The 25,434-nt window shown below is 43.7% G+C and overlaps 1 protein-coding gene across 1 annotated transcript in view; it reads right to left on the reverse strand.

The window, feature by feature from the left end:
• MTAP (methylthioadenosine phosphorylase) overlaps positions 1-23,022 on the reverse strand; it is a gene marked incomplete at its 5' end in the record, with an annotated part of 60,805 nt that extends 37,783 nt beyond the window's left edge. Inside the window, 4 exon segments of the mRNA NM_001133600.1 lie at positions 7,470-7,637; positions 8,897-8,955; positions 10,122-10,233; positions 22,903-23,022. Of these exon segments, the coding sequence (NP_001127072.1) occupies positions 7,470-7,637; positions 8,897-8,955; positions 10,122-10,169 (275 nt within the window).
• Between the last annotated feature and the right edge of the window lie 2,412 nt (positions 23,023-25,434).

A 25,434-nucleotide genomic window follows, 5' to 3' on the forward strand; every position in this document is an offset into this window, starting at 1 on the left:
CGTGAACCACTGTGCCAGGCCACAATGGCCATTATCAAAATGACAAAACAAAGTAAGTGTTGATGAGGATGTGACAAAAACAGAACCCTTGTATACTGCTGGTAGGAATATAAATTAATACAGCCATTACTAAAACTCCCCCCAAAACTGAAAATATCAACTACCACATGATCCAAGAATCCCAACTCAGAGTGTATAAGGAAATGAAATTTTATGTCAAAAAAGACATCAGCACTTCCATGGTCCCTGTAGCATTATTCACAATAGCCAAGATATGGAAGCAACATAAACGTCCATCAACAGATGAACAGATAAAGAAAATGTGGTAGAGGCGGTTCCAAGATGGCCTAATAGGAACAGCTCCAGTCTACAGCTCCCAGCATGAGCAATGCAGAAGACAGGTATTTCTGCATTTCCAACTGAGGTACCGGGTTCATCTCACTGGGGCTTGTCGGACAGTGGGTGCCAGACAGTGGGTGCAGCCCATCGAGTGTGAGCCGAAGCAGGGCGAGGCATCGCCTCACCTGGGAAGCGTAAGGGGTCAGGGAATTCCCTTTCCTAGCAAAGGGAAGGGGTGACAGACGGCACCTGGAAAATCGGGTCACTCCCACCCTAATACTACGCTTTTCCAGTGGTCTTAGCAAACGGCACACCAGGAGATTATATCCCGTGCGTAGCTCGGAGGGTCCCATGCCCACAGAGCATCGCTTATTGCTAGCACAGCAGCCTGAGATCGAACTGCAAGGTGGCAGCGAGGCTGGGGGATGGGTGCCCGCCATTGCTGAGGCTTGAGTAGGTAAACAAAGTGGCCGGGAAGCTCGAACTGGGTGGAGCCCACCACAGCTCAAGGAGGCCTGCCTGCTTATGTAGACTCTACCTCTGGGGGTAGGGCATGGCCGAACAAAAGGCAGCAGAAACCTCTGCAGACTTAAATGTCCCTGTCTGACAGCTTTGAAGAGAGCAGTGGTTCTCCCAGCACGGAGTTTGAGATCTGAGAATGGACAGACTGCCTCCTCAGGTAGGTCCCTGACCCCCGAGTAGCCTAACTGTGAGGCACTCCCCAGTACGGGCAGACTGACACCTCACACGGCCGGGTACCTCTCTGAGATGAAGCTTCCAGAGGAACGATCAGGCCGGAACATTTGCTGTTCAGCAACATTCGCCGTTTTGCAGCCTCCGCTGCTGATACCCAGGCAAACAAGGTCTGGAGTGGACCTCCAGCAAACTCCAACAGACCTGCAGCTGAGGGTCCTGACTGTTAGAAGGAAAACTAACAAACAGAAAGGACATCCACACCAAAACCCCATCTGTATGTCACCATCATCAAAGACCAAAGGTAGATAAAACCACAAAGATGAGGAAAAAATAGAGCAGAAAAGCTGAAAATTCTAAAAATCAGAGCATCTCTCCCCCTCCAACGGAACACAGCTCCTCGCCAGCAATGGAACGAAGCTGAATGGAGAATGACTTTGACGAGTCAAGAAAAGGCTTCAGACAATCAAACTTCTCTGAGCTAAAGGAGGAAGTTTGAACCCAACGCAAAGTAGCTAAAAACCTTGAAAAAAGATTAGGCAAATGGCTAACTAGAATAACCAGTGTAGAGAAGTCCTTAAATGACCTGATGGAGCTGAAAACCATGGCACGAAAACTACGTGACGAATGCACAAGCCTCAGTAGCCGATTCCATCAACTGGAAGAAAGGGTATCAGTGATTGAAGATCAAATGAATGAAATGAAGCGAGAAGTTTAGAGAAAAAAGAGTAAAAAGAAATGAACAAAGCCTCCAAGAAATATGGGACTATGTGAAAAGACCAAATCTACATCTGATTGGTGTACCGGAAAGTGATGGGGAGAATGGAACCAAGTTGGAAAACATTCTGCAGGATATTATCCAGGAGAACTTCCCCAACCTCGCAAGGCAGGCCAACATTCAAATTCAGGAAATACAGAGAATGCCACAAAGATACTCCTCAAGAAGAGCAACTCCAATACACATAATTGTCAGATTCACCAAAGTTGAAATGAAGGAAAAAATGTTAAGGGCAGCCAGAGAGAAAGGTCGGGTTACCCACAAAGGGAAGCCCATCACACTAACACCAGATCTCTCGGCAGAAACTCTACAAGCCAGAAGAGAGTGGGGGCCAATAGTCAACATTCTTAAAGAAAAGAATTTTCAACCCAGAATTTCATATCCAGCCAAACTAAGCTTCATAAGAGAAGGAGAAATAAAATCCTTTACAGACAAGCAAATGCTGAGAGATTCTGTCACCACCAGGACTGCCCTAAAAGAGCTCCTGAAGGAAGCACTAAACGAGCTCCTGAAGGAAGCACTAAACGAGCTCCTGAAGGAAGCACTAAACATGGAAAGAACAACTGGTACCAGCCTCTGCAAAAACATGCCAAAATGTAAAGACCATCGATGCTAGGAAGAAACTGCATCAACTAACGACCAAAATAACTAGCTAACATCATAATGACAGAATCAAATTCACACATAACAATATTAACCTTAAATGTAAATGGGCTAAATGCTCCAATTAAAAGACACAGACTGGTAAATTGGATAAAGAGTCAAGACCCATCAGTGTGCTGTATTCAGGAGACCCAACTCACGTGCAGAGACACACATAAGCTCAAAATAAAGGGATTGAGGAAGATCTACCAAGCAAATGGAAAACAAAAAAAGGCAGGGGTTGCAATCCTAGTCTCTCATAAAACAGACTTTAAACCAACAAAGATCAAAAGAGACAAAGAAGGCCATTACATAATGGTAAAGGGATCAATTCAACAAGAAGAGCTAACTATCTTAAATATATATGCACCCAACACAGGAGCCCAGATTCATAAAGCAAGTCCTTAGAGATCTACAAAGAGACTTACACTCCCACACAATAATAATGGGAGACTTTAACACCCCACTGTCAACATTAGACAGATCAATGACACAGAAAGTTAACAAGGATATCCAGGAATTGAACTCAGCTCTGCACCAAGTGGACCTAATAGACATCTACAGAACTCTCCACCCCAAATCAACAGAATATACATTCTTCTCAGCACCACATCACACTTATTCCAAAATTGACCACATAGTTGGAAGTAAAGCTCTCCTCAGCAAATGTAAAAGAACAGAAATTATAACAAACTGTCTCTCAGACCACAGTGCAATCAAACTAGAACTCAGGATTAAGAAACTCACTCAAAACTGCTCAACTACATGGAAACTGAACACCCTGCTCCTGAATGACTACTGGGTACATAACGAAATGAAGGCAGAAATAAAGATGTTCTTTGAAATCAACGAGAACAAAGACACAACATACGAGAATCTCTGTGACACATTTAAAGCAGTGTGTAGAGGGAAATTTATAGCGCTAAATGCCCACAAGAGAAAGCAGGAAAGATCTAAAATTGACACCCTAACATCACAATTAAAAGAACTAGAGAAGCAAGAGCAAACGTTCAAAAGCTAGCAGAAGGCAAGAAATAACTAAGATCAGAGAAGAACTAAAGAAGATAGAGACACAAAAAACCCATCAAAAAATCAATGAATCCAGGAGTTGGTTTTTTGAAAGGATCAACAAAATTGATAGACCACTAGCAAGACTAATAAAGAAGAAAAGAGGGAAGAATCAAATAGATGCAATAAAAAATGATAAAGGGGATATCACCACCGATCCCACAGAAATACAAACTACCATCAGAGAACACTATAAACACCTCTATGCAAATAAACTAGAAAATCTAGAAGAAATGGATAAATTCCTGGACACATGCACCCTCCCAAGACTAAACCAGGAAGAAGTTGAATCCCTGAATAGACCAATAACAGTTTCTGAAGTTGAGGCAATAATTAACAGGCTACCAACCAAAAAAAGCCCAGGACCAGATGGATTCACAGCCGAATTCTACCAGAGGTACAAGGAGGAGCTGGTACCATTCCTTCTGAAACTATTTCAATCAATAAAAAAAGAGGGAATCCTCCCTAACACATTTTATGATGCCAACATCATCCTGATACCAAAGCGTGGCAGAGACACAACAAAAAAAAGAGAATTTTAGACCAATATCCCTGATGAACATCGATGCAAAAATCCTCAATAAAATACTGGCAAACCGAATCCAGCAGCACATCAAAAAGCTTATCCATCATGATGAAGTGGGCTTCGTCCCTGGGATGCAAAGCTGGTTCAACATACACAAATCAATAAACGTAATCCAACATACAAACAGAACCAAAGACAAAAACCACATGATTATCTCAACAGATGCAGAATAGGCCTTTGACAAAATTCAACAATGCTTCATGCTAAAAACTCTCAATAAATTAGGTACTGATGGGATGTATCTCAAAATAATAAGAGCTATTTATGACAAAACCACAGCCAATATCATACTGAATGGGCAAAAACTGGAAGCATTCCCTTTGAAAACTGGCACAAGACAGGGATGCCCTCTCTCACCACTCCTATTTAACATAGTGTTGGAAGTTCTGGCCAGGGCAATCAGGCAGGAGAAAGATATAAAGGGTATTCAATGAGGAAAAGAGGAAGTCAAATTGTCCCTGTTTGCAGATGACATGATTGTATATTTAGAAAACCCCATCGTCTCAGCCCAAAATCTCCTTAAGATGAAAAGCAACTTCAGCAAAGTCTCAGGATACAAAATCAACATGCAAAAATCACAAGCATTCTTATACACCAATAACAGACAAACAGAGAGCCAAATCATGAGTGAACTCCCATTCACAATTGCTTCAAAGAGAATAAAATACCTAGGAATGCAACTTACAAGGGATGTGAAGGATCTCTTCAAGGAGAACTACAAACCACTGCTCAACGAAATAAAAGAGGATACAAACAAATGGAAGAACATTCCATGCTCATGGATAGGAAGAATCAATATCGTGAAAATGGCCATATTGCCCAAGGTAATTTATAGATTCAATGCCATCCCCATCAAGCTACCAATGACTTTCTTCACAGAATTGGAAAAAACTACTTTAAAGTCCATATGGAACCAAAAAAGAGCCCACATTGCCAAATCAATCCTAAGCCAAAAGAACACAGCTGGAGGCATCACGCTACCTGACTTCAAACTATACTACAAGGCTACAGTAACCAAAACAGCATGGTACTGGTACCAAAACAGATATAGACCAATGAAACAGAACAGAGCCCTCAGAAATACTACCACACATCTACAAGCATCTGATCTTTGACAAACCTGACAAAAACAAGCAATGGGGAAAGGATTCCCTATTTAATAAATGGTGCTGGGAAAACTGGCTAGCCATGTGTAGAAAGCTGAAACTGGATCCTTTCCTTACACCTTATACAAAAATTAATTCAAGATGGATTAAAGACTTAAATGGTAGACCTAAAACCATAAAAACCCTAGAAGAAAACCTAGGCAATACCATTCAGAACATAGGCACGGGCAAGGACTTCATGTCTAAAACATCAAAAGCAATGGCAACAAAAGCCAAAATTGACAAATGGGATCTAATGAAACTCAAGAGCTTCTGCACAGCAAAAGAAACTACCATCAGAGTGAACAGGCAACCTACAAAATGGGAGAAAATTTTTGCAATCTACTCATCTGACAAAGGGCTAATATCCAGAATCTACAATGAACTCAAACAAATTTACAAGAAAAAAATCAAACAACCCCACCAAAAAGTGGGCAAAGGATATGAACAGACACTTCTCAAAAGAAGACATTTATGCAGCCAAAAGACACGTGAAAAAATGCTCATCATCACTGGCCATCAGAGAAATGCAAATCAAAACCACAATGAGATATCATCTCCCACCAGTTAGAATGGTGATCATTAAAAAGTCAGGAAACAACAGGTGCTGGAGAGGATGTGGAGAAACAGGAACACTTTTACACTGTTGGTGGGACTGTGAACTAGTTCAACCATTGTGGAAGACAGTGTGGCGATTTCTCAAGGATCTAGAATTAGAAATACCATTTGACCCCGCCATCCCATTACTGGGTATATATCCAAAGGATTATAAATCATGCTGCTATAAAGGCACATACACACGTATGTTTATTGCGGCACTATTCACAATAGAAAAGACTTGGAACCAACCGAAATGTCCATCAACGACAGAGTGGATTAAGAAAATGTTGCACATATGCACCATGGAATACTATGCAGCCATAAAAAAGGATGAGTTCATGTCCTTTGTAGGCACATGGATGAAGCTGGAAACCATCATTCTCAGCAAACTATCGCAAGGACAAAAAACCAAACACCGCACGTTCTCACTCATAGGTGGGAACTGAACAATGAGAACACTTGGACACAGGAAGGGGAACATCACACACCAGGGCCTCTTGTGGGGTTGGGGGAGTGGGGAGGGAAAGCATCAAGAGATATACCCAATGTAAATGACGAGTTAATGGGTGCAGCACACCAACATGGCACATGTACACATATGTAACAAAGCTGCACGTTGTGCACATGTACCCTAGAACTTAAAAGTATAATAATAAAAAAAAAAAAAAAAAAAGAAAATGTGGTACATATACACAACGGAATACCATTTAGCCTTAAAAGAGAATGCAACTCTGTCAATTGCCACAACATGGGTGAACCTGGAGGACATTATGTTAAGTGAAATAAACCAGCCACAGAAAGACAAATACTGCATGATCTCACCTATATGTGGAATCTAACTAAGTCAAACTCATAGAAGTAAAGAGTAGAAAGGTTACCAGGGGCTGGGGTTTGGGGAGACATTGATCAAAGCACAAAATTTCAGTTAGACAGGAGGAATAAGTTTTTGAGATTATACTGCATGGTGATTATCGCTAATGACAATGTATTATGTATTTCAAAATTGTTAAAGTAAAAATCAAATGTTCCCACCACTAAAGATGATATGTGGGGTAATATGTTAATTAGCTTTGCTAATCATTGTACAATGCATACATATATCAAAATATAATGTTATACCTCATATATACATTTATCATTTGTCAATTAAAATTAAAAAACAAAAACTCACAATGAAAAGCTTAACACAGGCTGGGTGCGGTGGCTCACGCCTGTAATCCCAGCACTTTGCACTTTGGGAGGCCAAGTCGGCTGATCTCCTGATTCAAGACCAGCCTGCCCAATATGATGAAACTCCATCTCTACTAAAAATACAAAAATTAGCTGAGCATTGTGGCATGTGCCTGCAGTCCCGGCTACCCGGGAGGCTAAGACAAAAGAATTGCTTGAACCTGGGAGGCGGAGGTTTCAGTGAGCTGAGTTCATGTCACTGCACTCCAGCCCAGGAGACAGAGTGAGGTTCCGTCTCAAAAAAAAAAAAAGAAAAGAAAAAAAAAAAAAAAGGCAAGCAAGTCTGTGGCCCTGCCCTCCCAGTTTCCCTGCCGGTTCCCACGCATCGTCCATTTGAGCTGAAAATGACCGGCTACATTAGCCTAAAGCATTTTGTATGACTGCTTACCTGTCAATGAACTGATCAACAATGACAATATCGCCAGGCTGAATCTCCTCCCTCAAGGAGCCACAAGCTGTGGTCACTATGACATGTGTACAGCCCTCTTCCTTCAAAGCCCAGATGTTCGCCTGGTAGTTGACCTTTGAAGGCATGATGGTGTGCTGCCTTCCATGCCTATAGAAGGAGAGAAGAAACTGTTAACTCGTGACGAGTACACCACCAATTGTTTTCTCCTAGAGTCTAGAAAAAATTAAGTGATTCTCTAGCAATGACCACAGACTAACACAGGGGGTCTCCTAGAACCCACTCCAGTGAGCAACTAAAATTTAGGTTCACTGGATTCGGAGAAGCCACTTCTGTTTCAAAAATGTAGAGTGGCAGACAGACCCTAGTGTGGACCCCACTGTCATGCTCTGTATAAAGTGTCAGTGAACCTGGGACTTGCATCCAGCCAATAGAAAAATGGTAAACGTGCTATAAGTCACTCCCACGATTAGGCTCTACCTTGCAAGCATGCACGAGAGATTCTCCTGCCGGCCTCCTGCATGCTTGCAAGGTACAGCTTAACCATGGAGGTGACTTCTAGCACCTTTGCCATATCCTAATAGCAAGAAGCAAGCTGCAGTCAAGTGAACAACAGCCTGTGGAGCAGGCCACACGGCAGGGAATATGAACCACCTCTAGGAGCCAAAGGCCTCCGCCCTGTAACTTCTAGGGAGTGAATTCTCCTACAACCACACGAGCTTGAACAAGGACCTCAAGCTCCAGATGGGGACTCAGTCCCTGAATATGCCTTGTAAGGCCTTGTGCAACCCCAAGCAGACGACTGGCTAAGCTGTGCCAGACTTCTGACCAACAGGAACTGGGAGATGATGTGTGCTCTTTTAAGCTGCTAAATTTGTGGTAATTTGTTACACAACAGTAGAGAACTCATACATGTATCTTGTCTAACTTCTAACAATGGGATAAAAATGACTTGGCCTCCTCTGTAATATGGAGCAGCACCAGCCTCCTTAAGGAAACAACAGCACAGACACAAGTAACCCACTTCAGAAGCCCTAAGCCCACTTCCCACAGACATATAACTACTACTTGCAAGAGGTCATTAATGATGCATTGTTTTTCTTTATCTTTATAAGAAGGGGGAAAAAATTGAACAAAACATTTCTTCTTGCAGTTAGAACTAAAACCAGAGCTTTGATTTTAGTCATCTGATCTACTTTCCCAATCTAAGGGGCAAGAGCATGAGATCTTTGATCTCCTAAGTCAATATAACTTAACCAAAAATGAAACATTGTAAATAAAGGTTACTAAGATGTTCTGATTCTGCCAACATATAAAAGCTCATACCTGTATCTTTACTCTTTCCAGAATTTAAGTTAAATTTAAATTATCCTTTAGTAGTAACATCCAAAAAGCTTAAAATACCATACCTTGCAAGAAGGACGCAATCAACATTTTTTATCTTCCCCAAAATTAAGGCATCAGATGGCTGCATGCAATGAAAAAATGACATTTAACTCAGTGATTTAAAAACAGGTATGTAAATTAAAATTGTTCAACCACAACAGGACTCATGGAATCTGAAGAGTCTGAGGATACAACTTAGAGAAGAGGCAAGATCTGATTATCAATATAATCATTTAATCAATTACTTATTCATCCTCTGCAGGCATAGATTCACAGGACTCAAGGTTACCATGGGCACCTGTGTAGGTACCATTTAGTCAGATCTATTTGTAACGAGTACCCCAGGGAACTCTGATGGTAGACTGGTCAAATTTAGATGTGTCAAGGTTATTGGGCAGGTTTGAGAACAGGTGTGAAGGTGAAAGGCAGAAAGGATAAGAAGCCACTGTCATGACATTAAGAATTCAGCACTGGAAATGTCTGCTTGTGTTAACCAGGTCTAAGATGATCATGGAAATGACTTGAGGTAACAAAGGCTGGAAAGATCCTTAGAACCGAGGGGTTTAAGAAAATGAACCAGGATGACTGCAGGACTGGGAGCACACAAGGTCAACCTAAGAATTTAGCTGAAAAGGAGGGTTTGGTTGGGACAGCCAGATAGAGAGATCTTACAGAAGGACCAGAGGACGTAGCAATATGGAATTAGGAGAATGCAGACACCCTCACCCTGGCCTAGGCTGAGTGACATGGGCTTGGAGAACAAGCAACCTCTCCTATAAAAGGAGGAGCGTTTTATTTCTAGCTCAGTTACACATTCAACTAACATCAGGTATGTTCTCATTCCCCAAAACAATTCTTTCCACTCAAATGCCACTTCGTAACAATAATTCATCCTATTAGTCATCAGCCTGTCCCCTAATTAGTGTGGTGTGACCTATTGGCCACAAATTAGAAGATTTGAATGTAGAGTTGAAAAGTACAGTCTGAAATGAGTCTGTGGTCTGAAATGAGTATCTGATTTCCAGCAACAGAATGAGTAGTGGCTCACATACTCAGTAGCCATTTTCTCAAAACATCAAAGTCTGAGGCACCCATCAGACACCTTCTCAGCTGATGGAACCCAGAAGCAGAACTTCTGGCCCTCTCTGCTGGGAGCAGACAGCCCTGGGCTGCCAAAACAAAAGCAATTCTTTTTTTTTTTTTTTTAATTCAAAAATCAAGCCAGCAAGGAGAAATGAAAAAACTAACATGTCTCCACAAGTTGGATATTAACCTTGCCAAATGGAGTATCCACATATTTTTCAGTTCTTCCTTCTAAAATTTCTGGATCATCCAGGCCTGTTCCACCAATTATTCCAATCTAAGAGAGAAAAAGACAGAGAAGATTATTGTATTTGGTAATTTTTATTAGAAATAAAATTCTAAGCAAATTCATTTATTCATATGCTCTTCTCCATTCCTGCCAAGCCCTAGTTATTTTTTTGAAATCTGAAAATTACTGAATATCAATCAACAAATATTTCAAAGCCTTCCATAAAAATCAACAAACACTTGAAGGCCTTCTATATTCTATAAATAACCAAAACATAAGGCACCTTTTTGGACTACATCACATTTACTTCTGACTGTCTGAATTACAAGTCAGCATAGAGAGGCACTTTAACCAACTCAAGTTAGAAAATCAAACCTAAAAGTAGGCAAATATGGTAGTGGAAAGTACCTTCTGATCAATTTTGTTTCTCTGTCAAATGGACTACAGAGTAAAGAATGTTCAGAAGACTGCTGGGATATAAAATATTAAGTATTCCATTTGGTATTGATTTCTCCTCACTGTTCAATTTGATAAAGAAATGAGAGACTATCTTTCCCACGCCATTAGAATCACAGAGCTAGGAGAGAATGCAGACAGAGGAGACTGAAATTGCATGAAAAGTTACCCGCATATACATTTATGAAAACAATCATTCATATATGTATGCAAATTCATATTTATATATTGCAAATATACATATAGCATACTCATGTATATTACTCAGTAAATACATTTATGCAAATATAAGTAAGTAATTCAAAAGGTAGTTATAAGTTTTTTTTAAGTTCATGCATTGTATTGCATTTTTCAGAGATTATCTTGAAAGTCCTTGTCTGAGTTAAAGAAACCTAGCACTACCCTCTGACAGTTGATCTAATTTGATGATTAAGAAAGACAAACAAGAACAATTACAAAAATAAATAAATATTAACTAAACTGTTAAAACTAAAAATAAGTAACACATCATTAGGGAAATTTCCTTGGGCTGGTACTTCCTAAAGGAGAGAGTAAACAGTGCCAGGCTAACTTTATTAGAAACCTAATTAATGCGAAGTGACCTGAGCATTGTTGTTTTTCAATGAAAAGCTTTAAATCTATTGTCACAAGGGTAACTAAATAAAATAAAGTAGGCCTCAAGAAAAAAATTCCAGAGTTAAGAATTCAGTGAACACTGAATTAAATAATTTTCAGGTCAGGTTACACAAGCTGAGTCCTATCAACACGTAAAAAAATGGTTACCTTTCTGGCTCAGTTTCCTGAAAAAAATAAAACACAAAAAAACAAAAGCAACAACAACAAAAAACAAATAAGAAAATAAGGACAATTAACAAGAAAATAAGGACAATTTCTTATATGAGTATGCTATGTGTATATTTACAATATATAAATATGAATTTGCATACATAAGGAAAGTGAGGTTTTTACTGAAGAACTCCGCCTGTTTCCCATGACATGGTTACATAATTTGTGACTGTCCACCACAATTTCCTTAAGTGGCGAAGCCAGGCTTTGATGTTGGCGCCATCTTGTGGAGGTATAGTATTAAAACCACCGCAGGTTAACATACTTTATGTCAACGAACTTAACATTATTGTTAAAGAGTAACCAGTATTATAGCTTTCAAATCAACAGAGGTGTTCACTTAAGTCAATACATTTAAATAACGGCACTTCAATAGAAAATAACAAAAATTCATACTGTTTTAGGAAATCCCAATCCTTCCTTAGCCTGGCTTCTCCATCTTATCCTTCATTCCGTGGACCTCTGAAGCACCACAAGTCAGTCTTAGCTGGAGGCTAAGAAACCATCCAGCCCATGTCCTCACCTGGGTCACAGATATGAACTGCTGACTCTGAAATTACTCTCAGCCAACTACCTGGGGATTCAGCTACTAGCTTTTTAACTTATCACCACTTTGACCTGGCTGTTTCTGTGTGTTCCCTGAGCCATGGCATCTCAGATTCTGGATTCAACACTGGATGCTTGGGATCAAATACACAAATCGAGTTGGGCTTTGTTTGGAGCCACCCTCTGAGTTTAGGTGAACTTGCCCAGCATTGTAGCAGTTGTTGAGAAGTGCTAACCAGGTGTCCCGCTGAAATTCAGAGCCCCTGAGCTCACTCTCAGCAACTCCAAGCTTCACTCTGCACCACCTGGCTGCATAATGACTCTGCACTGGGTAGCTGGCAACTCAGCCCTCAGCAAGGAACATGTAGTAGCCCTGGACATGAAAGCAAGAGTGGCTACTGCTCTAGAATGATCTGCAGGCAAGCCCATCCAGTCACTTAACTAGGTCCAGTTGTTTACGGAAACCCACATTGTGCAAGGGATACAGGGACATGTGTAGCAACTGAGTCCCGCCATCCCAGGAAACTGGACTTCTAAGATGGAGGCCAGCAGGGCCAAGATGTGGCCAATGTCGCCACCTGCTGGCTCCACAGCAAAGTACAACTGGGATGAAGTACCCAAGCACTGATGGCCCAATTCTATCCACATTCCTTTGAGTCTCTAAGTTTGTGTCAACTCAGGACTGCCTTAGTAATAAAGCAACTGTGTCTGTGGACTTACATGTTAAAGGCACTGTGCTAAGTGCTTCAGTGGCCTTACCTTATTTCATCAGGACCATAAGATGGGCCCTATAGAATGTTACCCGTTTTGCAAACGAAGAAAGAGAAGCACAAAAATTAAAAACCTCGTCCAAGGGCAAATCATAAGGAGCAAAGCTGGGATAGAAATCTAGGTCTTTCAGGCTTAACCACTATGATGTGCCCTCTCCCAATATCCCCTGGAGTCCTTCATAACATTACACCTTATTAGAAAAGTTTTTTTGTCTCCATGTTATGAGGCAACATGCTCAGAGAGGTCAAGTTCATGACGAAGGTCACAGAACAAGCACAGAAACAGTGACTCCAGGTATCTGAGTGAATCATCTCAAAGGGGAGGAAAACTCTTTCTCAATGACCTCATCCACCCTCAGGAAACAATGACCAGACCTTGCCAGGCCTCCTGGACGGGAAGCGTCAGTCCTCAGTCCAGTTAATTCTAGACTGTGTAGGAAATGTGTTCAAGACCTGAGATGGAATTTCTGCCCAGCCAGGACTTCTTTATTACACAAGATAGAGTTCTGAAATAGGGAGTCAATCAAGGTCCTTGACAGATTTTAAAAGCTAGTGGCTCATGCCACACTTTTCCACTGACTGACCATCAAACCAAACTTCTCAAAACTAGACCTTCTGCACTGATAATAAATACAGCTCTCTGTGACATCTGCTTCAGAATCCTAAAGCTGCCCACACCTATCTACAGTTACTTGAACCACCTGGTGTCTGCAACCATGAGTGGGGTCACCATCTGTCTGCACTTCCCTGGCCAACTCAATGCTGACTTGCAGAAGCTGGCCGTGAACATGGTCCTATTCCCCCACCTGCACTTCATGTATGGCTTCCCCCTGCTGACCAGCCGGGACAACCAGCAGTACTGGGCCCTCATGATGCGTGAGCCCACTTGGCAGTTGTTTGATGCCAAGAATATGATGGCTGCCTGCAACCTCTGCCATGGCTGCTACCTAAAGGTAGCTGCCATGTTCAGGGGCCACATGTCCATGAAGGAGGTGGACAGGCAAATGCTTAATGCCCAAAACATGAACAGCAGCTACTTTGTTGGTTGGATCCCCCAAGATATAGAAACAGCTGTGTGTGACTTCCCACCCTGGGGGCTAAAGATGTCCGGTCACCTTCACTGGCAACAACACTGCTATCTAGGATCTGATCAAGTGCATCTCAGAGCAGTTCACAGGTGTATTTCGGTGCAAAGCTTTCCTGTACTGGTACACGGGTGAGGGCATGGACGAGATGGAATTCACCGAGGCTGAGAGCAACATGAACGACCTGGTGTCTGAGTACCAGCAGTAGCAGGAGGCCACAGCTGAGGAGGAAGAAGAGTTTGAGTGAGCCAAGGAGGAGGTAGGTGGCCTAGAGCCTTCTGTTACTGTGTAAAGGGTGGAAGTGGTGTGAACCATTTATTCACACACAATCTGTTCTATGACAGCCATGTCTTACTGTATGTGCACTTGCTGTTGTGTCTTGACATCACATGTTCTAAAGACACCCCAAAGAAAGCATTTTCATAGTGAAAAAAAAATTTTTTTTTGTTCAAGAGCAAAGGAATCCAAGGGTCTGACTTCTCTGAGACTGTGAAAGCATTTATCCAAATACCAGCTCACTTGGTCAGAACAGTTACTTCTAGCAATGTGGAAAGGGTGCATACTAGCCCCTACTCTGTCTATTTCCACTAGTACCTAGCTACAAGAGATTTTACCAACCCTTCTTTGTCCCAGAAACCATTCACCATCACTTTGAGGCCTGGGTGTACTGCCGTAAGGAACCCAGCACTCTATAATGGCATTCTCAAAATACCATGACCCCAAGCGGTTGAGACTAGCTCATGCCAGGGAGATGGGCTGCCTCTGAGTGCCTCAAGCTCATAAGGTAAGCGAGCCAGAGGTGGAGCTGGCACAGCCCGATCTGAGCATTGCAGTCTTTTAGCTCTGGTTGCCATAACAATTTTGGCAAGCACAGCAGATGGAAGCCTTCATTATTAGGCTGACATGGCTTTGAAGCCTGTCAGGGCCTTGCAAAATCCTGGAAGCCTAGCTGTATGGGAGGGAGCAACCAACTGTCTCAGGCTGTGAAGACTGTTAAAAACCTGCAATAGGGTCCACAGGGATAGCTGGGGGCTCCATCTCTGACAAGACACCCCCTCTGTAGGCCACCCTTGTAGGTAATGGTTATGGATGGAATTGTGTCTCCCCTAAGTTCATATGTTGAAGTTCCAACTCTCAGTACCTCAGAATGTGACTGTATTTGCCGTTTTTAAAGAGGTAATTCAGATCAAATGAGGTCACCGGGATGGGCCCTAATGCAGTATACCTCATGTTATGGTTTGAATGTGGTCATCTTCAAAACTCATGTTGAGGCTTGGTCCCCAAATATAGTGATGCTGGGAGGTAGTACCTTTAAGAGGAGTTTGAGTCATGAGTCATGGTAATACTCCACCCCCATTAAGGGATTAATGCAGTCCCAGGGGAGGGTGTTCTTGCTCTCATTGGGTTGGACTAGTTCCAGTGAGAGTGGGTTGTTATGAAGCAAAGTTTGTCTCTCTCTTTTTTGTTTCCTTTTCCTATCTCCCTCGTCTCCCTTTCATTTCTTTTAAATAAACCTCTTCTCTTTATAAATTACCCTGTCTCAGGTATTGTGTTACAGCAACAGAAAACAGACTAAGAAAACTGTTGTCCTTATAAGAGACTGGGATGTAACCACATACAGAGGGAAGACCCTGTGAAGACAAATGCAGAACATTGCCATCTACAAGCCAAGACTGACCTTACAAGAAATCCACCTTGATCTCGCCTTGATCCTCGACTTCTAACCTCCAGCGCTGTAAGGAGACAATGCTTCTGTTGCATAAGCTACCCAGTCTGTAGTGCTTTGTTATAGCAGTCCTAGCGAACTCATACAGTGACTCTATATTTTAGTCAGAGAAGCTTGGATGATGCAAGCGCTCAAAACATCCATGGTTTTTATTTGACCAAACGCCCCTTGCAAAGTACGGATACCAGTCTAAAGGGCAGACACCCTCTTAAAGACACACTTCACCTGCTGAAATGGCCAGATATTTTTAGAGGAGGGTTTTCCCTAATGCATACTTTGTTAGAGCTCTCCTATGCTTGTGGAGCAACAGTGGGACCCACCCACCCTCCCGAGCCAGCTGCTGGATACTAGGACATTCCCCCTCTCCAGCTTTCAATACCAGAGCCCAGGCCCCAGGGATTCTGATTAGTTGGGCAAGGCGTAGTTTGTTTTTAAAGCTCCGCAGGTGGTTCTAAAGTGCCCTCAGAACTAAGCAACCTGCTCTAGGGCCTAGACCATAAATTTCTTTTTTTTTTTGAGACAGTCTCACTCTGTCGCCCAGACTGGAGTGCAGTGGTGCGATCTCGGCTCACTGCAAGCTCCGCCTCCCAGGTTCACACCATTCTCCTGCCTTAGTCTCCCAAGTAGCTGGGACTACAGGAGCCTGCCACCATGCCCGGCTAATTTTTTGTATTTTTAGTAGAGACGGGGTTTCACCGTGTTAGCCAGGATGGTCTCGATCTTCTGATCTTGTGATCCGCCTGCCTCGGCCTCCCAAAGTGCTGGGATTACAGGCATGAGCCACCGCGCCCGGCCCCTAGACCATAAATTTTTAAAACATGGGCTGAATGTGGCAAGCTGAACAATGCCCCTGTCCCAAAGAGATCCTAGCTACATCCTAATTCCCAGAACCTGGGAATGTTACCTCAAATATGATTAAATCCAGGATCTTCAGATGGGGAGATTATCCTAGATTATCTGGGTGGGACCTAAATGAAATCACAAGAAGGCAAGGTCAAATGAGGAAGAAAGTGATATAATGATACAAGCAGAGGGAGAGAAAAGGGGACATGATGTGGGGCCATGAGCCAAGAAGTGCTGGTGCCTCCAGAAGCTGAAAAAGGCAAGGAAATGGGTTTTCCCCATAAGCAACAGAAACTTATCTCCTCACAGTTCTGGAGGCTAGAAGTCCAACATTAAGGTGAGATTGGGATTGATTTCTTCTAAGGTCAGTCTCCTTGGCTTGTAGATGGCAACGTTCTCCATGTGTCTTCACATGGTCCTCCCTCTGTATGTGTCTGTGTCCCAATCTCTTATAAGCACAACAGTTTTCTTAGTCTGTTTTCTGCTGCTATAACAGAATACCTGAGACAGGGTAATTCATAAAGAAAAGAGGCTTATTTAGCTCATGGTTCTACAGGTTCAGAAGACTGAAAAAGGCAAGGAAATGGTTTTTCTAAGACGAACCAGCCTGATACACATGTTAATTTTAGCCCTGTAAGACTCATTTTGGATTTGTGGACTCCAGAACTGTAAGAGATTACGTTTGTGTGTGTGTGTGTTTTTTTTTTTTTTTTGGAAACAGAGTCTCACTTTGTCACCCAGGCTGCTGGAGTGCAGTGGTGAAATCTCAGCTCACTGCAGCCTCAACCTCCTGGGTTCAAGTGACCCTCCTGCCTCAGCCCCCAAGGAGCTGAACTACAAGTGTGCACCACCACACCTGGCTAATTTTTTTGCATTTTTTGCAGAGATGGGTTTCACCATGCTGCCCAGGCTGGTCTTGAACGCCTGAGCTCAAGCAATCTACCCACCTCAGCCTCCCAAAGTGCTATGATTACAGGCATGAGCCACCATGCTCGGCCTCATGTGTGTTGTCTTAAGCCACTCCATCTGTGAAAATTGTTATAGCAGCAACAGGAAACTATTACACTAAGGGAAGAACTTGTTAAAAATGTAGATGGCCACCCTTTCCAAAGCTCTCTAGGTCAGTGGCTGTCAAACTTCAGTGGACATCTGAATATTCTAAGGCTCGTCAACACCTAGATTGCTGGGCCCCAGCCCCAGAGTTTCTGATTCACTGGGACTGGGGTGGGGCCTATGAACTTGCATTTCTAGCAAATGACCAGGTGACATGAATGCATGACATGCTTTGAGGACCACTGCTTTAGATGCTTTTGAGGCACAGGCTGGAATGCCGTGACTACAACCACAGGTAAGGATCCAGAATCCACTGCATACAAACATTTTCCTTAACTGCTTCCTCAACTGTACCTATAAGGGTAAGATTTTTACTAATCCATACAATTATCAAGAGAATAAAGTGAAATAATGTATTACTATCAGTCACTGTTTCTGTATACCCTACCACTCCCGGCAAAAATAAAAAATCAAAATAAACTTCCTCAAAGCAACAAAAAAAGCCCTTATTTCCTCCTTTTACTCTGCTGAGCAGTACAAAACCTGGCTGCTCCTACCTCTCTTCAGCAGGTAGTCTTTTTTGGGATTTAGCCTTGGGGTCCTCAACTAAATGTCAAACAGCTCTCCTGGGAGTGTCTGGAAACAGGGCTATTTCTGGCTGTCATGACTAGGGGGAGTGCTACTGGCATTTCTGCGGAGGGGGTTAAGGGTTGTACTCCATGTCCTGCAATGCTTGGGACAGTCCTACAAAAGAAATAATTGTCCTGCCTAAAATGCACTCGTTTCCCTAGGCAAAAAAAATGAAGGCTTGTTGGTCATTTGATTTTCAACTGGGGCTTGCGGGTTGTCCTCAGTTTCAGATAGCCACACAAGGACTTTCAGGCTGAAGGCCCTTGAGGGCCACACTCGAGAAAGCAAAGCAGAGTGTAAAGGCCCATATTTCACAGTCTACAAACCATGACTTGTCCATCTCCCTTAATATCATTATGTTTGTAACTCACTACCAACCTACAATGGGACCATATCCCCTCCTTGTCACAGCAACCATGATTAACAAGTTGTTGTTATTATTACTATTATTATTATTTTGAGACAGGATCTTACTCTGTCGCCCAGGCTGGAGTGCAATGGCGCAGTCTCTGCTCACTGCAACCTCTGCCTCCTGGGCTCAAGGGATTCGCCTACCTTGGCCTCCTGAGTAGCTGGGATTACATGCGTGCAGCACTGTGCCTGGCTAATTTTTGTATTTTTTGTAGAGATGGGGTTTCACCATGTTGCCCAGGCTGGTCTTGAACTTCTGAGCTCAGGTAATCTGCCCAGCTGGGCCTCCCAAAGTGTTGGGATTACAGGCATGAGCCACTGCGCCTGGCCAAGTCTTATTTTTAATCTCCCAGAATGAAAGCTGGGAGGCTGCCCAGGGGAGCCATGGTACTCTGCAGGAGGCCTCCAGAATGTCCTCTATCTGGGTGCCAAAGACTGGTCTGGCCCTCTGTCAGGAATACCACCTGCCCTTGGCTGATGCTGGAGGACAATGTCACCCCGAGGTCCTCTCAGACAATGGCAGTGTTAATCCCATAGCCTCTGGCTCCTGCTGCCTCTCTCCATGGCTACCCCCCAGGTAATATCCTCACTCCCTGCCTGGACCATCTCTCACTGCAGTGAACTACAAAAAAGACTGTTTGAATTACTCTCACTCCAGGTGGCTTCCTCCCTCCCTCAACCTGCCACCCACTCTGCTCCTACAGCAAAGAGGCCCCTCAGCATCCCAGCCTCTGGCCCCCTAACCAGCAGTATCTGGGTGGAAGGAATCCTACATTCACCCTCCTTGGCTCCAAGGAGTCACTCGTGGACCCTTATCGCCCACTTTGAAATGATCCACCAGTATCATCATCTTTTTGGTTTTCCAGGTCAAAAGCAGAAATCATCCTGTTCTTCTTCCTGCACTCCCCACATCTTACCCATCTCTCTGTTCTACCTGCAAATTCTATCCCCAATCTGATTATTCCTCACCACCTCCATGGCTCCCACCCTAGACTTCAGCCCCAGCACCAAGACTTCTGGCCTGATCTCTTAGCTCTTCCCCTGCCCACAGGCTATCCTGTACACAACAGCCAGGGTAATCATTTTGAAATGTAAATCAAATGCTACCTCCCACTCTTAACCCCTCAACAGTTTCCAAAACATTTAAAATCAAAATTCTTGATCACGGTCTACAAGGATGGCCTTATGAGCTGCGTCCACCCAATTCTCACTGTGCATCCGTGATTTCCATTCCTACTACACTGAGCTCACTTCTGCGACATCTTGGTTTTCGCTCTGCTACCCCCATCTCTCTCCTCAGGTCTTCACTTGGATCTTTATCCTTATTTTCACTATCAGCTTAAGTCCATTCAGGCTGCTATAACAAAGTATCTTAGGACTGGGTGGCTTATAAACAGCAGAAATTTCTCATAGTCTGGAGACTTGGCAAGTTCAAGTTCACAGCAGATTCAATGTCTGAGGAAGGCCCACATTTTGGCTCATAGATGGTGTCCTCTCACTTAGAGGGAATAAGGCAGCTCTCTGGGGCCTCTTTTGTAAGGGCACTGCTTCCATTCATGAGGGCTCCACCTTTATGACCCAATCACGCCCAAAGGCCCCATCTTCTAATACCATCACATTGGCGATTAGGTTTCAACATACAGATTTTGGAGGCAGACTACTGCACAGCTTAAAATCCACCTCCCTAGGAGTCTTTTCTGACACCCCTCACCCAATGGAATCTTATTGCTGTTTCACTTTCATGTCAGTTGGTTTCCCACCCTGACTAGAATATAAACTTGAAGAAAATAAATAAAGGCCTCGCTTACTCAAAGCTGCATCCCCAGTGTCTAGCAGGTACTCAATAAATATTTTTGAACAGGATTTCACCAGTAGATGGCTAGATTTGAAAGATATGCCAAATATTATACTGCCAATCCAAAACTCAGTGGAATCTTTCACTTGCATGAGTTAACTGCACCTCTAAAATTGAGAATGAATTTAAGATCCACCCCCTGTTCATATCTCTATTTTAAGAAGAGAGGTACTTGGGCTGACATTAAACGAGTACCTAGAACTGGGCTGAGTGTGTTACATGTTACTGTATTTAAATCCAGCAACCTCTCAAAGGACCTGCCAGTGACATCAGTGGAGTTCAGACACACATGTGCCTCCTATACCTATACCTGGGTGGTGTCCAGCGGGCACTGGAGGCAGCCTGCTTTCTGCATGCACTCTGCCTCCCTCTTCAAAATGGACATTCTATCAAGTCACAAGAAAACAGGGCAGAGAGACCACACTTCAGATTTCAGAAATGCCTCACATCTAGTTGGTGGAATGCCAGGCTCTAGGCCCAATTCTGTCATTATCTAGGTCCAGCTGTGTAATTCTGGACACCTTAGCTGACCTTTCTGGGCCTCAACTTTACACCCGCAAAAGGGATTTGTGTGGCTATACGGATGGTCTTGAAGGAACACTCCAGCCCCATCATTCTATAATTTGGGAATAGGACGTGGTTTTTATTAACCTATTTTGCTGTGGACACTGGCACCTCACATTTTCTATACAGAGTGTTGCCTTAGAAGTCTGGGGAATACGGTGCTGGCATCATGGAATCTCTACAGCAAAGCTGTCATCTGTTCTAAACTAAAAGAGAAATCAGCAGGCACTCCTAGCACCACATGTACCTCTTAATTTTATATCCAGAAGCTTGCCAAGACCAAAAATACACATTATTCAATATTTACATCAGGTCTCTGAGAATCACATTGCCCATTCTGCACTTAAATGCACTGCATTAATTTGAAGAGAAACGGTGTGGCAGGGAGAATGCTAACCAGATTAAAGTAAGACTGTTTTAAACACCCTTTCTCCGTTTTTAATGGCACTTGAAGTGTATTCCTGCAAGGATAAGATGAAAAGTTGTGGCCTAATGATACCTAACACAATAACTTCATAATTGTTGGGGAAAAAATCATTCAAAATTAATCTCAGTTCCCCCACTTATAAGCACTACCACTTAATAAGCTTCTACCATGTGCAACATAGACAATATAATTCTAGCCCTCCTAGCAAATTCTGCAGTAAAATTCTCAGTTTATAGATGAGCACCTAAGAGAAGTCATACTTCACAGGAGTTTCATGAAAACCATTTCTGCCTTGTTTCCACCAAACAATGAAGGCAGGGGAGAGAGGCCTTCTATAAATATTTGCTGGATGCAAGATTCTTTTCAAAACGACAAAATAAGTTTCATATGTAAGTCTGGATGCAACACCCTTCACCATTCCTCTCATTCTAAGTGGCTCATTTAAACCTGGAAGGGCTTAATAAACTAATCTGGCTGATTGTACACTGACCGCAGAGATTCGCCTTCTCCCGGGAAAACTGCAGTCGAGTGTAGGGAATCGAGATACTTTGGAGAAGATCGCAGACCTTCCTATTCCATAGGCCAAAAATTTCTAAAAATCAAACAAGTTAACTGCGTTCTTAGCCAGTAATAAACTGCCTAGAAGAGGTCTTAAGTTTTATCATCAATTTTTCTTTATGTGCTGTAATTCTCTCTCGGAATACTAACCAGGAGATAAGTGTTTAAAACCCCAGGGAAGTCAGCTGCTACTCTCAGAACTCGTGCCCTCCTCAGCACAAAGCTTCCCACGGCACAGTGATCCATTGTATCAACGCCTCTCAGGGCCTAGGGCACAAGGAAATTGCAAGGCTGCAAAACAAAGCAGTTTCAAGCCAGAGGCCTCCAAACAGTGCAGCCCTAAAAACGGACGCCTGTACTCGTTTTCGAAGAAAGTCTCAGAATCCTTACAGTATTACGCTGCTGGGGAAAACTTCAGCAGTGAGAAGGCCTAAGTTTGGAGGAAAAAGAAGCCGGAAGCATACAAAAGAGCAAGTAACCAGTTCTCCCACGTGGGCCGCAGGCAGCAAGCAGAGTCAGAGAGCGGAAGCTGGAGTCCCGCAAGGCACCAGGAGACGGTCACAGAAGCTGCAGGCGCCCGGACACCTGCTGACTCCAGCCGGGTGTCTTTCTTGGGAGAAGAGTGGTTCTCAGGAATGGTGGCGGCATGGGCGCAGCCTCTCCCATCCATGATCCCTCTCTCTAAAGGGGTGCCTACGCCCTACGGGGTGCGGGTGCAGATACGCCAAAAGGTGTTGTGTGTGTGTTGGCGTGCGGCAGGGGGATCATTTGCAAGCGTACCCTCTCCTCGCGCGGGAAGTGAGTCCCGAGTGCCGCGCCCCAGTCCCTCCCCGCGGCTGCAGGGGCGCACGGGCCGGGCGCATGGCCCCGGAGGCTCGGTCCCCCGGGGCGGGGGCGAGAAGGCATCCGGCAGGGCGAACCGCTGCGGCTGGGAGGGCTCATCTCACCTTCACGGCGGTGGTGGTGGTGCCAGAGGCCATGTCTGCACGGTAAAGGAAGCTGCAGTGGGCGAGCGCTCGGGACTAAGGGAACCAAGCCAGCCACAGGCTGTGCCAACCTCACTGCGCGGGAGTGAGCAGTGCGGAGACCCGGGGCGGGCCTTGACTCCTCCTCTTCCTCCCCGGGACAGCTGGATTGGCTACTTGTGTGGGATCTCCCCCGCCACCCCTTCCCCAAATCGAAGTTCCCGCGTTCCGCCCCTTTTGCAGACCTTTCCGGTTCTCCAGGTTTTTGTCGTTTTTTTTTTCATCTCCAGTTATAACTAACGGATAATGATAATAATGGAGACCATTTATAGAGCGCTGTATTGTTCCAGACTGTGTGTTTTGCACTTTAATTGGCTTACTTAACTTTCGCTAAAACCCTATAAGGAAGAGCAGCACTTCCCGCTTGGCCCAATATTAGTGGCGTCGGAGGCCTCAGCTGCAAAATCTGGCCCGGCGGCATTCCAGAAGTTCTCGCGGGAGGGAGAATCCTCACCAAGGCGGGAACTGGCCGGCCACTGAGATTCTCTTAGGCAGCTAACGCCGGGCGGCCGCCGCGTGGGGGGGCATGGTTTGTCCTTCCTGCGGCTGCGAACCCACCGCGGGTTTGCGTATTTCCCTTGATTCCTGGAGGACAGAGCTGGGATGGACTTGACCCAAGACTTCAGGGATGACGAAAGGGAAATAAACAGTAACGTACTACTGGATAATCTTTCTGATTTACGAACTATGATTTACTCATCTTCAATTTGAGGGGCCGCTTTTAAGGGATGGAGACCTTGCGCAACTCCCAGTCTGGCTCTACCTGGCTGGGGGCATCTTTAACCCATTCTACGCCGGAGCGGCATCGAATACACCTGGATTCAGAATCCAGACTCAGGTCTCCATCATTCAACACTAGCAGGACGCGCACACACACACACACACACACACACACACACACACACACACACACACACACCCACCCACCACTAGCCCTTTACAGGGATAATCCCTCATGCTCAAAGCCCCCATCCCTTCCCTACTGGGATAATCCAATTTAACCTTCCTTGATGGATTAAGCGTTCTGAAACAAAATAATGGGTGGCAAGGATCTTAAGGGTGGACTCTGAGATGTAGAAATGCTGCAAATTAGCCTGGAGGTGGGAGGAGGGCCGAGAAAGGGGATGCTTTCCTCTTTCCTTACAGCGGCAAAATACGGAAACAAAACACAAGTACAATTTAATTCAAAATACCACTGTATGATGTTAGCCTGGATGCTGCTCATAGAACCTATTTACTTAAACAGTATAGACTTTCGTCCTCTCATTACTATATGCTTTAGGTCTAAATTTTCTCACAATGTAAAGTTTTCTTTCTTCTGTTACAATCATCTATTTCTTTTAAGTTATAAAATGCAATGGCAAAGAGGAATGAAAGTAGAATCTGAGTGCTCCTTTGAGGTACAGGAGACAGAGAGTCCTTCGTGGATGAAGACAATGTAGCTTTCTAGGGGCCTTTCTGCCGATTGCTCTATTGAGGAGCAGGAAGCCCACCACTCAGAAGTGAACCATTGATGGCACAGGGATGCCCTAGGCTTTATGGCCGCTACCTAAGTAGGGGATCCTAGCCAACTTAAGTGACTTGATATGATTAACAAGTCCAGTTTCTACTCAGCACTGCCTCTCTGCTAAAAGTTAGACGCTGTAACCAAGTTAGATCCTGTAAGCATAAAATACCCCTAGGCACAGGAGTTGGAAACTTGGGGAGGACCAGGCTGGACTTCTGGACTTTTCTACTATAACTTGCATGTAAGGGCTCAAGCATTTGCTCTTGAAGATGTGATGTCTGTGAAGAGGAAATTCTTCTAAAGTTTGAATTTCATATAAACTTACATGTGACAAAATACTATTCTACTTTTGATATTTTCTCAACCACTTAAGATTATAAAAAAACATTCTCAGTTCAAAGCTGTACAAAAACAGGTGGAGAGCTGGGTTTGGCCAAGGTCTTGGGCCATTGTTTTCCGCTCAGGGTAGTGCCTGAATCAAATGACCCCTTGCTACCCAGACTTGGATAACCCTTGGGTAAGCTTGTGGGACAGTGCTTTCTTTAGTGCAGTATCTTTGAAAAGGTAGGCAGTAATATTTTTGCCTTATTTCCAAGTTTTGGGTCATGTTTTTTCTTAGCAAGCCCTAAAATAAAAGGAAGACAAAATTTTCAATAATTTTCAATACGCAGAAATTTTCAGTGGTCTCCCTTTTTGATTACAGTGTCAACAAGACAAGGAGAGTCAGTCTATGAACATAGATTTTGCCCTGCCGTTCTGTTCTTATCCTATAAATCCCCCTCTGTTAACCTGTACCCTTGCTTTTCTAAAGATAATTATCAAGAACTAGGTCACCTTACAACAATTCTGATTATGAAACAGTATAAAGGTTTCAACAACTTCTCCCGTTTTTGATAATCTCTCATAAATGTCTTCCCAACTTCTAGGTCCTAGCCAACAAAGTACTG

The sequence above is a fragment of the Pongo abelii genome, chromosome 13 (assembly GCF_028885655.2).
Source record: "Pongo abelii isolate AG06213 chromosome 13, NHGRI_mPonAbe1-v2.0_pri, whole genome shotgun sequence".
NCBI classification, from domain to species: Eukaryota; Metazoa; Chordata; class Mammalia; order Primates; family Hominidae; genus Pongo; species Pongo abelii.